This window comes from Eubalaena glacialis, chromosome 2 (genome assembly GCF_028564815.1).
Source record: "Eubalaena glacialis isolate mEubGla1 chromosome 2, mEubGla1.1.hap2.+ XY, whole genome shotgun sequence".
Classification (NCBI taxonomy): Eukaryota; Metazoa; Chordata; class Mammalia; order Artiodactyla; family Balaenidae; genus Eubalaena; species Eubalaena glacialis.
The window spans coordinates 145,641,314-145,659,802 of record NC_083717.1 but is presented as its reverse complement, the minus strand read 5'-3'; the positions used below and the strand labels follow the sequence as shown (position 1 = coordinate 145,659,802).

Sequence of the window (18,489 nt, the reverse complement as noted above, 5' to 3'; positions counted from 1 at the left end):
TCATAGCGTTGTGGTCAGAAAAGATGCTTGATATGATTTCAATTTCCTTAAACTTACTGAGGCTTGATTTGTGACCCAAGATGTGATCTATCCTGGAGAATGTTCCGTGCGCACTTGAGAAGAACGTGTAATCTGCTGTTTTTGGATGGAATGTCCTATAAATATCAATTAAATCTATCTGGTCTATTGTGTCATTTAAAGCTTCTGTTTCCTTATTTATTTTCATTTTGGATGATCTGTCCATTGGTGTAAGTGAGGTGTTAAAGTCCCCCACTATTATTGTGTTACTATCAATTTCCTCTTTTATAGCTGTTAGCAATTGCCTTATGTAATGAGGTGCTCCTATGTTGGGTGCATATATATTTATAATTGTTATATCTTCTTCTTGGATTGATCCCTTGATCATTATGTAGTGTCCTTCCTTGTCTCTTGTAACATTCTTTATTTTAAAGTCTATTTTATCTGATATGAGTATAGCTACTCCAGCTTTCTTTTGATTTCCATTTGCATGGAATATCTTTTTCCATCCCCTCACTTTCAGTCTGTATGTGTCCCTAGGTCTAAAGTGGGTCTCTTGTAGACAGCATATATATGGGTCTTGTTTTTGTATCCATTCAGCAAGCCTGTGTCTTTTGGCTGGAGCATTTAATCCATTCACGTTTAAGGTAATTATCGATATGTATGTTCCTATGACCATTTTCTTAATTGTTTTGGGTTTGTTTTTGTAGGTCCTTTTCTTCTCTTGTGTTTCCCACTTAGAGAAGTTCCTTTAACATTTGTTGTAGAGCTGGTTTGGTGGTGCTGAATTCTCTTAGCTTTTGCTTGTCTGTAAAGCTTTTGATTTCTCCATCAAATCTAAATGAGATCCGTGCCGGGTAGAGTAATCTTGGTTGTAGGTTCTTCCCTTTCATCACTTGAAGTATATCATGCCACTCCCTTCTGGCTTGTAGAGTTTCTGCTGACAAATCAGCTGTTAACCTTATGGGAGTTCCCTTGTATGTTATTTGTCGTTTTTCCCTTGCTGCTTTCAATAATTTTTCTTTGTCTTTAATTTTTGCCACTTTGATTACTATGTGTCTCGGCGTGCTTCTCCTTGGGTTTATCCTGTATGGGACTCTCTGCGCTTCCTGGACTTGGGTGGCTATTTCCTTTCCCATGTTAGGGAAGTTTTCGACTATAATCTCTTCAAATATTTTCTCTGGTCCTTTCTCTCTCTCTTCTCCTTCTGGGACCCCTATAATGCGAATGTTGGTGCGTTTAATGTTGTCCCAGAGGTCTCTTAGGCTGTCTTCATTTCTTTTCATTCTTTTTTCTTTAGTCTGTTCCGCAGCAGTGAATTCCACCATTCTGTCTTCCAGGTCACTTATCCGTTCTTCTGCCTCAGTTATTCTACTATTGATTCCTTCTAGTGTAGTTTTCATGTCAGTTATTGTATTGGTCATCTCTGTTTGTTTGTTCTTTAATTCTTCTAGGTCTTTGTTAATCATTTCTTGCATCTTCTCAATCTTTGCCTCCATTCTTATTCCAAGGTCCTGGATCATCTTCACTATCATTATTCTGAATTCTTTTTCTGGAAGGTTGCCTATCTCCACTTCATTTAGTTGTTTTTCTGGGGTTTTTTCTTGTTCCTTCATCTGGTATATAGCCCTCTGCCTTTTCATCTTGTCTATCTTTCTGTAAATGTGGTTTCTGTTCCACAGGCTGCAGGACTGTAGTTTTTCTTGCTTCTGCTGTCTGCCCTCTGTTGAGCAGCTTTTCATGTGCTTCTTGGCCATCTGTATGTCTTTTTTGGAGAAATGTCTGTTTAGGTCTTCTGCCTATTTTTTGATTGGGTTGTTTGTTTTTTTAATATTGAGCTGCATGAGCTGTTTACATATTTTGGAGATTAATCCTTTGTGCGTTGATTCGTTTGCAAATATTTTCTGCCATTCTGAGGGTTGTCTTTTCGTCTTGTTTGTAGTTTCCTTGCTTTGCAAGAGCTTTTAAGTTTCATTAGGTCCCATTTGTTTATTTTTGTTTTTATTTCCATTACTCTAGGAGGTGGATCAAAAAAGATCTTGCTGTGATTTATGTCAAAGAGTGTTCTTCCTGTGTTTTCCTCTTAAGACTTTTATAGTGTCCGGTCTTACATTTAGGTCTTTAATCCATTTTGAGTTTCTTTTTGTATGGTGTTAAGGAGTGTTCTAATTTCATTCTTCTACATGTAGCTGTCCAGTTTTCCCAGCACCACTTGTTGGTAAGACTGTCTTTTCTCCACTTTATATCCTTGCCTTCTTTGTCATTGATTAGTTGACCATAGGTGTGTGGATTTATCTCTGGGCTTTCTATCCTGTTCCATTGATCTATATATCTGTTTTTGTGCCAGTACCATACTGTCTTGATCACTGTAGCTTTGTAGTGTAGTCGAAAGTCAAGGAGTCTGATTCCTCCAGCTCCGTTTTTTTCCCTCAAGACTGCTTTGGCTATTCGGGGTCTTTTGTGTCTCCATACAAATTTAAAAATTTTTTGTTCTAGTTCTGTAAAAAATGCCATTGGTAATTTGATAGGGATTGCATTGAATCTGTAGATTGCTTTGGATAGTATAGTCATTTTCACAATATTGATTCTTCCAATCCAAGAACATGGTATATCTCTCCATCTGTTTGTATCATCTTTTTTTTTTTTTTTGATTTATTTATTTATTTTGGCTGTGTTGGGTCTTGGTTTCTGTGCGAGGGCTTTCTCTAGTTGCGGCAAGTGGGGGCCACTCTTCATCGCGGTGCGCGGGCCTCTCACTATCGCGGCCTCTCTTGTTGCAGAGCACAGGCTCCAGACGCGCAGGCTCAGTAATTGTGGCTCACGGGCCCAGCTGCTCCGCGGCTTGTGGGATCCTCCAAGACCAGGGCTGGAACCCGTGTCCCCTGCATTGGCAGGCAGACTTTCAACCACTGCGCCACCAGGGAAGCCCCATGTTTGTATCATCTTTAATTTCTTTCATCAGTGTCTTATAGTTTTCCGCATACAGGGCTTTTGCCTCCCTAGGTAGGTTTATTCCTAGGTATTTTATTCTTTTTGTTGCAATGGTAAGTGGGAGTGTTTCCATAATTTCTCTTTCAGATTTTTCATCATTAGTGTATAGGAATGCAAGAGATTTCTGTGCACTAATTTTGTATCCTGCAACTTTACCAAATTCACTGATTAGCTCTAGTAGTTTTCTGGTGGCATCTTTAGGATTCTCTGTGTATAGTATCATGTCATCTGCAACAGTGACACTTTTACTTCTTCTTTTCCCATTTGTATTCCTTTTGTTTCTTTTTCTTCTCTGATTGCCGTGGCTAGGACTTCCAAAACTATGTTGAATAATAGTGGTGAGAGTGGACATCCTTGTCTTATTCCTGATCTTAGAAGAAATGCTTTCAGTTTTTCACCACTGAGAATGATGTTTGCTGTGGTTTGGTCGTATATGGCCTTTATTATGTTGAGGTAGGTTCCCTCTATGCCCACTTTCGGGAGAGTTTTTATCATAAACGGGTGTTGAATTTTGTCGAAAGCTTTTTCTGAATCTGTTCACATGATCATATGGATATTATTCTTCAATTTATTAATATGGTGTATCACATTGATTGACTTGCGTATATTGAAGAATCCTTGCATCCCTGGGATAAATCCCACTTGATCATGGTGTATGATCCTTTTAATGTGTTGTTGGATTCTGTTTGCTAGTATTTTGTTGAGGATCTTTGCATCTATATTCATCAGTGCTATTGGTCTGTAATTTTCTTTTTTTGTAGTATCTTTATCTGGTTTTGGTATCAGGGTGATGGTGGCCTCATAGAATGAGTTTGGGAGTGTTCCTTCCTCTGCAATTTTTTGGAAGAGTTTGAGAAGGATGGATGTTAGCTCTTCTCAAAATGTTTGATAGAATTCACCTGTGAAGCCATCTGGTCCTGGACTTTTGTTTGTTGGAAGATTTTTAATCACACTTTCAATTTCATTACTTGTGATCGGTCTGTTCATATTTTCTGTTTCTTCCTGGTTCAGTCTTGGAAGGTTATACCTTTCTAAAAATTTGTCCATTTCTTCCAAGTTGTCCATTTTATTGGCATAGAGTTGCTTGTAGTAGTCTCTTAGGATGCTTTGTATTTCTGCGGTGTCTGTTGTAACTTCTCCTTTTTCATTTCTAATTTTATTGATTTGAGTCCTCACCCTGTCTTTCTTGATGAGTCTGGCTAATGGTTTATCAATTTTGTTTATCTTCTTAAAGAACCAGCTTTTAGTTTTATTGATCTTTGCTGTTGTTTTCTTTGTTTCTATTTCATTTATTTCTGCTCTGTTCTTTATGATTTCTTTCGTTGAACTAACTTTGGGTTTTGTTTGTTCTTCTTTCTCTAGTTCCTTTAGGTGTAAGGTTAGATTGTTTATTTGAGGTTTTTCTTGTTTCTTGAGGTAAGCTTGTATTGCTATAGACTTCCCTCTTAGAACTGCTTTTGCTGCATCCCATCGGTTTTGGATCGTCGTGTTTTCATTGTCATTTGTCTCTAGGGATTTTTTGATTTCCTCTTTGATTTCTTCAGTGATCTCTGGTTATTTAGTAACGTACTGTTTAGCCTCCATGTGTTCGTGTTTTTTACGTTTTTTTCCCTGTAATTGATTTCTAATCTCATAGCATTGTGGTCAGAAAAGGTGCTTGATATGATTTCAGTTTCGTTAAATTTACTGAGCCTTGATTTGTGACGCAAGATGTGATCTTTCTGGAGAATGTTCCGTGTATACTTGAGAAGAAAACGTAGTCTGCTGTTTTTGGATGGAATGTCCTATAAATATCAATTAAATCTATCTGGTCTATTGTGTCATTTAAAGTTTGTGTTTCCTTATTAACTGTCTGTTTGGATGATCTGTCCATTGGTGTAAGTGAGGTGTTAAAGTCCCCCACCATTATTGTGTTACTGTCGATTTCCTCTTTTAGAGCTGTTAGCAGTTGCCTTATGTATTGAGGTACTCCTGTGTTGGGTACATATATATTTATACTTGTTATATCTTCTTCTTTTTTAAAATTATTATTTATTTATTTATTTTTGGCTGCATTGGGTCTTTGTTGCTGTGCGAGGGCTTTCTCTAGTTGCGGCGAGCGGGGGCTACTCTTCATTGCAGTGCGCGGGCTTCTCATTGCAGTGGCTTTTCTTGTTGCGGAGCACGGGCTCTAGGCGCGCGGGCTCAGTAGTTGTGGCGCACGGGCTTAGCTGCTCCACGGCATGTGGAATCTTCCTGGACCAGGGATCAAACCCATTTCCCCTGCCAGTGCAGGCGGATTCTTAAGCACTGCACCACCAGGGAAGCCCTATATCTTCTTCTTGGATTGATCCCTTGATCATTATGTAGTGTCCTTCCTTGTCTCTTGTAACATTCTTTATTTTAAAGTCTATTTTATCTTATATGAGTATTGCTACTCCAGCTTTCTTTTGATTTCCATTTGCGTGGAATATCTTTTTCCATCCCCTCACTTTCAGTCTGTATGTGTCCCTAGGTCTGAAGTGGGTCTCTTGTAGACAGCATATATATGGGTCTTGTTTTTGTATCCATTCAGAGAGCCTGTGTCTTTTGTTTGGAGCGTTTATTCCATTCACGTTTAAGGTAATTATCGACATGTATGTTCCTGTGACCATTTTCCTAATTGTTATGGGTTTGTTTTTGTAGGTCCTTTTCTTCTCTTGTGTTTCCCACTTAGAGAAGTTCCTTTAGCATTTGTTTTAGAGCTGGTTTGATGGTGCTGAATTCTCTTAGCTTTTGCTTGTCTGTAAAGCTTTTGATTTCTCCGTCGAATCTGAATGAGATCCTTGCTGGGTAGAGTAATGTTGGTTGTACGTTCTTCCCTTTCATCACTTTAAATATATCATGCCACTCCCTTCTGGCTTGTAGAGTTCCTGCTGAGAAATCAGCTGTTAACCTTATGGGAGTTCCCTTCTATGTTATTTGTTGTTTTTCCCTTGTTGCTTTCAGTAATTTTTCTTTGTCTTTAATTTTTCTCAGTTTGATTACTGTGTGTCTCAGCGTGTTTCTCCTTGGGTTTATCCTGCCTGGGACTCTCTGCACTTCCTGGACTTGGGTGGCTATTTCCTTTCCCACGTTAGGGAAGTTTTTGACTATAATCTCTTCAAATATTTTCTCAGGTCCTTTCTCTCTCTCTTCTACTTTTGGGACCCCTATAATGCAAATGTTGTTGTGTTTAATTTTGTCCCAGAGGTCTCTCAGGCTGTCTTCATTTCTTTTCATTCTTTTTTCTTTAGTCTGTTCCGCGGCAGTGAATTACACCATTCTGTCTTCCAGGTCAGTTATGCGTTCTTCTGCCTCAGTTATTCTGCTGTTGATTCCTTCTAGTGTATTTTTCATTTCAGTTATTGTATTATTCATCTCTGTTTGTTTGTTCCTTAATTTTTCTAGGTGTTTGTTCTTTAATTCTTCTAGATCTTTGTTAAACATTTCCTTCATCTTCTCAGTCTTTGCCTCCATTCTTTCTCCGAGGTCCTGGATCATCTTCACTATCATTATTCTGAATTCTTTTTCTGAGAGGTTGCCTATCTCTACTTCATTTAATTGTTTTTCTGGGGTTTTACGTTGTTCCTTCATCTGCTACATAGCCCTCTGCCTTTTCATCTTGTCTATCTTTCTGTGAATGTGGTTTTTGTTCCACAGGCTGCAGGATTGTAGTTCTTCTTGCTTCTGCTGTCTGCCCTCTCAGTAAATGTTAACACTTGTGTAATCTGCATGAGGCATATTTAGGAATTGTTGTATTATTATAACTTTTCTGAAAGTCTGAAATGATGGCAAAATAAAATTTATTTTTAAAAATTTAGGCTGTGTAATTTTAAAGTGCGGAAGCATAATACATGGAGGCAAAAATTTGGAATCAAAGAGTTCTGGGTTTGAATTCCCACTCTGACATTACTGTGTGACTTGGAAAAGATACTTAACACCTCTGGTTCTCAGTGTGATCATTTATAATACATATCCTCATAATACTCAACTTGTTGCAAGGAAGGAAGGAGCCTACCTGGTTGCCTGGAAATTAGCAGAGGTTAGGCAGTAGAGGATGTTTGGGAAATGTTTGTTTCTACCTCAATACAGTCATAAAGACAGGTAGTGTAATTATCTGTTTTAAATGCCGCTATTAGAAAATATAACAGAAAAAGAATTTGTAACAGTAAAGAAACAGGATTTTTTTATATTTGTACCTTTTTATTTTGCTATAAGTTTATACTTACAGAAAAGTTAGAGAAATATTGTAGTGCAAGAACCCCTATATACTCAGAATCATCAGTTGTTTCTTTTTTTTGTTTTACACCCTCACCATCAGATTATTTATTTATTTATTTACTTTATTTTATTTTAGTATAGTTGATTTACAATGTTGTGTTAGTTTCAGGTATACAGCAAAGTGATTCAGTTACTCATATACATATATCCCTTCTTTTTTAGATTATTTTCTCATATAGGTTATCACAGAATATTGCATAGTGTTCCCTGTGCTCTACAGTAGGTTCTTGTTGGTTATCTGTCTTATATACAGTAGTGTGTGTATGTTCATCCTTTTGCCACATTGGTTTTACTCTTTTCTGTCTGTATGTGCATTTTTTTCTGAATCACTTGAGAGTGAGTTATGGACATCATGCTCCTCTTCCCCTTATACTTCAGTTTGTATTTTCTAGGAACAGGAATCATCTCTTACATAATCACAGTACAATTATAAAGATTAGGGAGTTTATCACTGATAAAATCCTGTCTTTTAATCCACAGTCCATATTTAAATTTTATTAATTATCCCAGTAATGTCTTTTATCATCTTCGCCCTCCTTTTTTCCCCTAATCCAACATCCAGTTCAAGTTCACATGTTGGATTTAGCTACCATGCCTTTAGTCTGCTTTAGTGTGGAACAGTTTCTCAACCTTTTTTTCTCTCTTGATCTTGCCATTTTGAGGCTGTTTATTTTGTAGAATGTCCCTTAATTTGAGTTTGTCTGATGAGTCCTCATGCTTAGATCACGTTATGCATTTTGGGCAGGAATATCAGAGAAATGTTTTTGTGCTCTTCTCAGTCCATCATATCAGGAGGCACATGGTATCAGCTTGTCCAAATACTAGTGATATTAACATTGACCAGTTGGTTAGGGTGGTGTTCACTAGCCTTCTCTTCTGTCAAGTTCCTATTTTTCCCTTTCTAAGTAATTGCTTAATTATTTAGTTTCCCAAAGTAATTAATAAGTAATTAGTGTGAAGACTCATTGAGACTTTATAAATATCCTCTTGCTCATTAGACTTTCACTGACTAGTTTTAGCATCTGTTGACAATCCATTGACATCCATTGACAATTTCCCTTCTTTCTCATTTGTTTACTTATGTTTGAATAAATGACATGTAATGAAAATTATGTTTTAAAAAAGGATTTTATAGTAAGATAAAGCAGAGTTAGTAACAGAATATATCTACTGTTAAAAAATAAAGAGTTGGAGAAAGAGGTAAAGAACGTAGCATGGGTTTTAGAAAATAATTTTTCTTTGGATTGGTGGGTGGCTATCTAACTCTTAATACCATTAAAATATAGGGCCATTATTTTAGTGAATGATTTCAGAAAATGATAGTAAATTCTGGTGATTTATCTCAACTATTTTAGATCAGTACATTATTTTTGGAACTGAAGATGGTATTTATACATTGAATCTCAATGAACTACATGAGGCAACGATGGAACAGGTAATTTAGGAGTTTTAACTCAAAAAATTAGTTTGAGTCAATTGAATAAAGTAAATATCTTAATTTTAAAGCAATTTATATGGGCCTCAGTTTTAATTTTTATGATTTAAATATTTAAAGGGGTGAAATTGTACTCTTCACATGTTCATGTTGAAAGATTTTTTTCCCATAAGGTTTTGGTAATTTACTGAAAGGTAGAAAATACTTATTTTTCTACTCTTTCAGACTGTTGCAATTTGGAGGTTAAGGGGTAAGGGAATGAAAATTGGAGAGTTTTAATTACCTTTTTTTTTCTTAATAGCTATTTCCACGGAAATGTACTTGGCTCTATGTCATCAATAATACTTTAATGTCATTGTCAGGTATGTATATGATGAAAATGATATGAAAAATAAACCATGGACAAGCAGAGAAATGTAATTTTAATACACATTATTTTAAAATGTTATTCAGGGTAATTATAATCTAGTATAATTAACTTTGAGACTTGCAGGTATCTTTTACCGATGTAAAATTGGAAGAAACTTTGAGAAGGGACCTTGTTGTCAGAGTAGTACTTCCCACACCTGCCCAGGAACTACATAGTTGGGGAACATGACAGTGATTGTTCCCTGAGGCCATCCCCTTCTCCACAGTCTCTGTTACTGTCACCATCCCTGCCTTCCACTGAGAATCAACAGTTGAATGGAAAGAATCAGAGGATCCAGATGCTTCCTTTCTTTGTAATCTTGAGCCAATCACTGTCTCTTGTCTCTCAGCCTCAGTTTTCTTTTTTTTTTCATAAATTATATCTTTATTTTTTAATTTATTTTTTATTGAAGTATAGTTGATTTACAGTGTCATGTTAATTTCTGCTGTACAACAAAGTGATTCAGTTATACATATATATACGTTCTTTTTCATATTCTTTTCCATTATGGTTTATCACAGGATATTGAATATAGTTTCCTGTGCTATACAGTAGGACCTTGTTGTTTAAACATTCTGTATATAGTAGTTTACATCTGCTAAACCCAAACTCCCAGTCCATCCCTCACCCACTCCCCCTTCCCACTGGCAACCATAAGTCTGTTCTCTATGTCTGTGAGTCTGTTGCTGTTTCGTAGATAGGTTGCTTTGTGTCATATTCTAGATTCCACATATAAGTGATATCATATGGTATTTGTTTTTCTCTTTCTGACTTACTTCACTTTAAGTGTGATAATGTCTAAGTCCATCCATGTTGCTGTGCTCAGTTTTCTTAATTGTAACATAAGGATGATGGTAACAATGACAGCCTCACAAGATTGCTGTGAGGATCAAGTGAGATACCCAAAGTACTTAGAAAACTGTGAAGACTTAACAGATGCTTGCTGGTAGAATTCATGTTATTCTGGACCACATATTTATTAACCAACTTGGATCAATGCTTTCAAGTCTTATAAATAATCCAGTGGGTTCCAGAGCAACCTATTCTAATTTTGTTGTTTGTATTTTTCTTTTTTCGTTGTTGTTGGGGGGGGTGGTGATGTTCAGGCTTTTTTCCCCTAATTGTTACCTGCCAAAACCTATTTTCTTACATTTTAGATTTAAGTGGCTACCTAAAGGCTTGCTGCTCGCTTTCATTCTGATAGCAGAGTACAGTTGGCCCTCTGTATCTGCATGCACGGATTCAACCAACTGTAGATAGAATTTTTTTTTAATTCCAGGAAGTTCCAAAAAAACAAAACTTGAATTTGCCAGGCATTGGGTCACTATTTACATACATTTACATTGTATTAGGTATCATACATAATCTAGATATGATTTAAAGTATGTGGAAGAATGGGCATAGGTTATATGCAAGTACTACACCATTTTATATAAGCGACTTTTTATAAGGGACCTCAGATTTTGGTATCCGCAGGGGGTCCTGGAACAATACTCTGTGGTGGGACCACTATACAAGATAGTTAGTTATTTCTCTCTGTTCCTTGATCCTAGTGCTATCAGCTATTAAAATAGCATTTATCCCTTTCTCCACTTTGAAAAATTATTTTAACATTTCTTAAATTTTTTTCAGTTTTTTTGTTTGATACTCTTTCATGCTCTGTATCTCAATAGATATGTGATGATTACATCCTAGCTCTTATTTACTGTACTGTCAGGCTTTTCATTATTAAGTCTACCTTTCAGCTACTTATGCGTTAAAGCATCAGTGCTGATATAGTTTTAACTCACTGACAGATCATTATGAATTGTGGTCTAATTTAAGAAATGCCATTTTCATAATTTTAAGTATGTGTGTGTGAGTGTGTATAACTTAAACTCGTCTACTAACCATGGCCTAGTAGAGATTCTTCAGGAATTTGTATATTTGAGCTGATGACAGTGTTTACAAAGAGCATATTATTTGATTGTCTATAAATGTCTCTTAAAAAACTGGGGTCCTCAAAAAAGTATTTAATCTCTTTGATTTTGATTTTATTTCCCTCAGTTTTCTTACTTTTGTTTAATAAAATATTAATATAGCATATTACCATTATGAAAATAAACTTAAACCCAGATCTGTTTGAATTAACAATTCTGAGTTGTATTCATATAGAGTCACTTTCCTCTAACTCTCTTACTGCTTTTATCCCTATTTATACCTGTCTTTGGGAATAAGCTTAAAAGCCACACAGAGTACATCTTGTATATTTATAAAACAACTACAGAAAGACAGGGAAAGATTAGCCTATAAATTGGTTCTTTCCAAACTGTAGTTAAAATGACCTGTAGAACTGAATGAAGATAGGTAGCAGTGCTCAATAGGAGAAAACGTTCTGTTTAAGGGTCTGCATTTCTTTGCATGTGTGCACAAACATGTACATGTGTTAGCTGCTTGGGTAGCTAGTTATATATAAAGGGGTACTGGAGAAAGGAAGGGTGGTATAGTGTTAGGCAGAATGTTTGCATTTTGAGAAAATACAGAAAATTTTGTTGAGGGTAAAACCATTTTTTTTTCATGTTTTCTAGTAGTAAAATGATAAATACTATTTTGGGTTGTTATAGTACCATGTCATGTATATAAGGAGTCAGAAAATGTTTACCATATATCCCCCTTTTTAATACAGCTGTGGTTTTGATTATATGGAAATTGTAGCTCTATTATCCCGTATAAATTATAGGATATAATTGTAGCCCTACTATATCCTATGGCATATAATATTAGTTTGCTTTATTTTTATTAGTATTTCAATGTTATCTTCAAGACTTCATTCGCAATCAGTTTTTAATCCAAGGTAATTTGATAGATTATTGATAAATAGGACTATCTCAGAAAGATAATGTGGTATAGTTATATAATTTTCCATGTTGTACTGAAATAATCACATGTACATCATTGTAACTCAGTCTGTTGTACAGTGTTTAACAATTTCTTTTTCTATGTTGGCTTCATTAAGGTTTACATATATTCTGCCCAGATCACCTATTAGTCAGAATATATCTAATTTATGTACTGGGAAACAAAATTATCTACTTTCTTAAAACTCATTTTACTTATTATCTTTCAAAATAGTATTAACTAGGTTTTTTTGTTTGTGTTTTTCTCTATTTTTCTTGGCTTTTTGAACATGGCTGGACTCGTCATTTTAGAAGGTAATTATCTTTTCTTTTGCTTGAAAATAGTATTTCTCTGCTTTAAATAATTCTAATAAAAATAACATGTTTCTCTTTTATAGGAAAAACCTTTCAACTCTACTCTCATAATCTTATAGCTTTGTTTGAACAAGCCAAAAAACCAGGACTAGCTGCCCATATTCAAACTCATAGGTTTCCAGACCGCATACTACCAAGGTACAAAATATTTTGGTTCTACTGGGAGTGAGGGGAATTAGTGTCTGTTTTTAAAACAGCCAGTCTTCCTTGCCCACTAAAAAACTTTTTGTCTTAATTTTGAAAGGTAGTTTACACTAAAGTAAATGTCATCTAGAATTCAAAAGATAAGTGTTTTGTAACTTGACTGTCCATGTCAATCATCCATAGAAGTTTTATAATATAGATTCCCAGGTCCTGCCTCAGTTCTATAAAATCAGATAGTTTGGGGTCAGAGTTTAAGACAGTGATTTTTAGAGCTCCTTGACTGGTTCTGATGGAACTGATTCACCGATCACTCACTGTTTGGGAACCGCTGCAGTAGAGTACATTTATGTTGTCTTATGTTTTCAGAAAGTTCGCTTTAACAACAAAGATTCCTGATACAAAAGGCTGCCACAAATGTTGCATAGGTGAGTAAATGCTGTTTCTCAAACTGGATGATTAGAACTTTTAACATCTTTAAAATTATCTGTAGAGTCTTATAGTATTAAATGAAGGAAGGTAGGCTTTATATTTGTTCTAAATAAGGAGTTAAGGGGCCAGCGAAGCTCAGGAATGTATAGTCGAACATAAAAATGCTTGAAGATAATTGCTCTGATGCTTTCTCAGAGCATAATGTTCCTCAAATTTTTTAACCGTAGTCCCTAAGGCTCTGTCTCTGCTAATATCCTAGCTTTCATTTAACACTTACCATTTATTTAACAGTTATTGCTTAGTGTTTTATGAACATTATTATTTCAGAAGTGTGGCCAACTATGAAGTTAGAGGGAACAGTCCGCACAAGACCACTCACTTCTGATACCAACTACAGGTTTGGGGAGTTCCCCAAACCACCTTCATGTTCAGTAATTCACTAGAAGGACTCACAGAATTCACTGAAAATGGTTATACTCTGGTTATGGTTTATTACAGGGAAAGGATATAGATTAAAATCAGCCAAGGGAAGAAGTGCATAGGGCAGAATCCAGGAAAAATACCAGATGTAGAGCTTCTGTTGTCCTTTCTCTATGGAATAATAGACAGCGTATGGACAGTGTTACTTTTCTGACAGTGATGTGTAACAATACACACAGAGCATTGCCAACTAGGGAAGCTTACTCAGCAACCTCAGTGTCCGGAGTTTTTATTAAGGCTCTATCACATGGGCATGCTTGATTGCCCACATGGCTGATCTCAGTATCCATCCCCTCTGGAGGTCAAGTGATATTGCCTGACCCAAAGCCCCTACCCTAAATTACATGGCTCGTCTTTCTGGCATTACTGTCCCCCACCCTGAGACTATCCAGTGTCGCCAACCCCCACTCTAAATCATATTGTTGGAGTATACAGTGACCAAGGCCCCAGGCAAACAAAGACATTCCTGTCAGGCATGACATTCCTGAGGCTTAGACATTAACTCCCAAAAGAGAGGACAAAGGCCAGACCTCTTTTGGGGCAAGGTTAAATTCTGTGCTATGTAATTATCTTCTCTCGCTTAACCCTTAAACAGCTTATGATACTTACATCACTAGTAGCAGAACCTGGGATCAGACCTGGTCTGTGGCTTCAAATTCTGGGCTCCTAACTTTCTGTTTATTCTTTTTGTTTAATCAGTGAGCCTAAACATTGATCTTCATGCTGCATTAGGTCCACAGCATACTCTCTAGTTATAAGCAAATTTCATGAGCGTTTTTCTAGGGAGATGCAGGTCCATTTCTGTTATCAGATTCCCAGTATCTCTGACTCAGGAAAGGTCTCGATGCTTACAATCTGAGGTATAACTCATAAATATCTTAAGATAGAGCTTACTGCAAATAACTACTCTTATAATCAAATACATTACTGTTGATGGGAATCAAATTGGGGAGAAGGAAAGACCAATGTGAATTTCTGTAGATTTGAGTCAAGGAAGTTACATCTTTATTAAGTTGTAAAATAATTAGTTATTTTCATCTTGTCTTAAGTAGACAGCTGTAAACTATTATACCAAAAATGGAATCATAGGACTTCCCTGGTGGCACAGTGGTTAAGAATCTGCCTGCCAGTGCAGGGGACACGGGTTTGAGCCCTGGTCTGGGAAGATTCCACATGCCACGGAGTAACTAAGCCCGTGCGCCACAACTACTGAGCCTGCGCTCTAGAGCCTGTGAATCATGACTACTGAGCCCGCGCACCATAACTACTGAAGCCCGCGTGCCTAAAGCCCTTGCTTCACAAGAGAAGCCACCGCAATAAGACCATGCTCCGCAACAAAGAGTAGCCCCCACTCGCCGCAACTAGAGAAAAGCCCGTGCGCAGCAATGAAGACCCAATAAATAAATAAATAAATAAATTTTGTTTAAATGGAATGATAGATTTCAGTTGCCTTCTAGACCTTCTTATTCACTAGACCTAGAATTCACACTTTTGGTCCACTTACTTAAGCAGCTCTTTAGATTGTAAAATAGTTTAGGTGTTTTGGTGCTTAAAATACTGTTTTTATGTTTAAGAACCTAGTATATTAAAGATGTTTAGAAGTAAATGTATGCAATTAAAATTGAGATAAGAGAGTGAAAAGGAAAGGGTATAACAAAGCCAAAGGAAAAAGATATCATCTTTCTTTACTTTCTGCACTCTTTTTTTTTTTTTTTTAAAGGAATTCCTTTATTTTTATTATTTATTTATTTTTAGCTGTGTTGGGTCTTCGTTTCTATGCAAGGGCTTTCTCTAGTTGCGGCAAGCGGGGGCCATTCTTCACCGCAGTGCGCGGGCCTCTCACTATCGTGGCCTCTGTTGTTGCGGAGCACAGGCTCCAGACGCGCAGAGCTCAGTAGTTGTGGCTCACGGGCCCAGTTGCTCCGCGGCATGTGGGATCCTCCCAGAGCAGCGCTCGAACCCGAGTCCCCTGCATTGGCAGGCAGAGTCTCAACCACTGCGCCACCAGGGAAGCCCTACTTTCTGCACTCTTATCATCCTAGTTCAAATGATTATTCTTCCATTCATATTTTGGTATCAGTGGCAGGCCACATATAATTGGTTTTTCCTATGTATCAGCACTGCCTTTATAAAGAAAGCTGGGTTAGCTTTTAGGTGAGTATAACTTAGTAATTGCTTTTAGCTAAACTTTGTTTTTATATAAAAATATTCAGTGTTTTGGGTGTGTCTGTTTTGTTTTGTTTCTTTCCAGTCAGAAACCCTTACACAGGACATAAATACCTCTGTGGAGCTTTACAGTCTGGAATTGTTTTACTTCAGTGGTATGAGCCAATGCAGAAATTCATGTTAATAAAGGTATATATTTGTTTACATTTTTTTAATTTAGAAAACACTAATGTATAACTGAGCCTGAAATTTTAAGACCCCAATGCTACCATCTAGGGTTAGCATGTTTATAGTTTTTATAGCTGTTTATTTGGTTTAGGGATTTTTGTGTTCTTAAGATTTTATCTTTAACTTATGTTAATAAACTTCCAGAAATATCACAGCCATAAAGAAGAATATGGCCAAGTCTCTAAAACATATTTTTATGGAAAACTGCTTCTTATCATGATATTTAAAGGTAGTCCTTTTTTTAATTGAAGTATTATGATATTGTGTTAGTTTCAGGTATACAGCAAAGTATTCAGTTATTTCTTATTTTCCATTATAGGTTATTAAAAGATATTAAATATAGTTCCCTGTGTTATACAGTAAATCCTTGTTCCCTATCTATATTATGTATAGTAGTTTGTTAATCCCATACTTATTTATCCCTCCCCCACTCCCTTTCCTCTTTGTTTTCTATGTCTGTGAGTTAGTTTCTGTTTCGTATATATATTCATTTGTATTATTTTTTAGATTCCACATATAAATGATATCATATAGTATTTGTCTTTGTCTGACTTACTTCACTAAGCATAATATTCTCTAGGTCCATCCATGTTTCTGCAAATGGCAATATTTCATTCCTTTTATGGCTAAACAATATTCCTGTGTGTGTGTGTGTGTGTGTATCAATCACATTTTCTTACGCCAGTCGTCTGTTGATGGGCACTTGGATTGTTTCTGGTCTTGGCTGTTGTAAATAGTGCCGCTGTGAACGGCATGGGGTGCATGTATCTTTTCAAATTAGAGTTTCATCTTTTCCAAAAATATGCCCAGGAGTGAGATTGCTGGATCATATGTTAGCTCTATTTTTAGTTTTTTAAGGAACCTCCGTACTGTTCTCCACAGTGGCTGCACCAATTTATATCCCCACCAACAGTGTAGGAGGGTTCCCTTTTCTCCACATCCTTTCTAGCATTTATTATTTATAGACTTTTTAGTGATGGCCATTTTGACTGTTGTGAGGTGGTACCTCATTGTAGTTTTGATTTGCGTTTCTCTAATGATTAGCGATGTTGAACAACTTTTCATGTGCCTGTTAGCCATCTGTATGTCTTCTTTGGGAAAATGTCTATTTAGGTGTTCTGCCCATTTTTCGATTGGGTTGTTTTTTTGATATTGAGTTATATGAGCTGTTTGTATATTTTGGAAATTAACCCCTTGTCAGTTGCATCATTTGCAAATATTTTGTCCCATTCTGGATGTTTTCTTTGTTTTTTTTATGGTTTCCTTTGCTGTGCAAAAAGCTTTTAAGTTTGATTACATCCCATTTGTTTATTTTTGCTTATTTTTATTTTTTTGCTTTGGGAGACTGATCTAAGAAAATATTGCTACGATTTTTGTCAAAGAATGTTTTGCCTATGTTCTCTTCTAAGAGTTTTATGGTGCTATATCTTATATTTAAGTCTTTAAACCATTTTGAGTTTATTATTGTATATGGTGTGAGGGAGCGTTCTAACTTCATTGATTTACATGAGGCTGTCCAGCTTTCCTAACACTGCTTGTTGAAGAGACTGTCTTTTCTCCATTGTATATTCTTTTCTCCTTTGTTGTAGATTAATTGATCATAGGTGTGTGGGTTTACTTCTAGGCTCTCTATTCTGTTCCATTGATCTATATGTCTGTTTTTGTGCTGATAAGAGGTAGTCGTTTTTCAGAATTAGATCAATCAAGAAAATGAAAGCCTTTCTGTTGAATTTATTCAACAATATGAATGAGGAGATTGTTTCTAAATTATACATCTGTTTATTTTTTGCAGCACTTTGATTTTCCTTTGCCAAGTCCTTTGAATGTTTTTGAAATGCTGGTAATACCAGAACAGGAATACCCTATGGTCTGTGTAGCTATTAGCAAGGGCACCGAATTAAATCAGGTAGTTCAGTTTGAGACAATCAATTTGAACTCTGCATCTTCATGGTTTACAGAAATTGGTGGAGGTAAGTGTTTTTTACTTTATGTTAAAATATTGATGCTTTTGCCTACAAAAGAAGCAGAATAGGTTCAACCTGTGTGGGCTCTTTCAAATAAAGATTCAGAACATAGTTTCCCAAGTAAGCCCAGAGGATCATGTACATATAGTTTATGATCTCTATTTGCCTGAGGCAATTTGATACAAAGTATTTTACCAAGGAAAATTTTAATGACTCCTGACATTTAAAAGTCTTAGTTGTTATCAGTTAATCTTTGGACTTACTAAATAATTAAGTTTTCTAAGATACTTTTCAAATTTTATCAGCTTCTCAAGCAAAGAAATAACTTTATTTTTTTCTATCACTTTTTTCCCCCCACACTTCTTAAAATCATTGAGTTCTGGTACTTTTCATACTTGAATAGAAGCCTCTCATGTGTGGCCTCCAAGCTTTAGCATTTAAAGATACAGGAAAATATCTCTTGCATTTTCTGAGAATGGTTTGTTAGCCTAGGATTTTATCAAACATGTCTCAATGAAAACTCTGAAAAGGTTGAGAAGTTTATTTTCAAACTTTAAAATTGGAACAAATCAATCAAGAATTCATGTCAAGGGAATTCTCTGGTACTGCAGTGGTTAAGAATCCACCTTCCAGGGCTTCCCTGGTGGCACAGTGGTCGAGAATCTGCCTGCCAGTTCAGGGGACACGGGTTCG

The 18,489-nt window shown here is 36.2% G+C and overlaps 1 protein-coding gene across 1 annotated transcript in view; it reads left to right on the top strand.

Moving 5' to 3' along the window:
- The window catches only part of MAP4K5 (mitogen-activated protein kinase kinase kinase kinase 5), a 155,393-nt gene that overhangs the window by 117,686 nt on the left and 19,218 nt on the right, over positions 1-18,489 (top strand). The window contains exons 22-28 of the mRNA XM_061182518.1: positions 8,646-8,725; positions 9,027-9,087; positions 12,323-12,325; positions 12,409-12,523; positions 12,896-12,954; positions 15,690-15,793; positions 17,625-17,802. Coding sequence (XP_061038501.1) covers positions 8,646-8,725; positions 9,027-9,087; positions 12,323-12,325; positions 12,409-12,523; positions 12,896-12,954; positions 15,690-15,793; positions 17,625-17,802 — 600 coding nt within the window. The remainder of the gene's footprint in view (positions 1-8,645; positions 8,726-9,026; positions 9,088-12,322; positions 12,326-12,408; positions 12,524-12,895; positions 12,955-15,689; positions 15,794-17,624; positions 17,803-18,489) is intronic.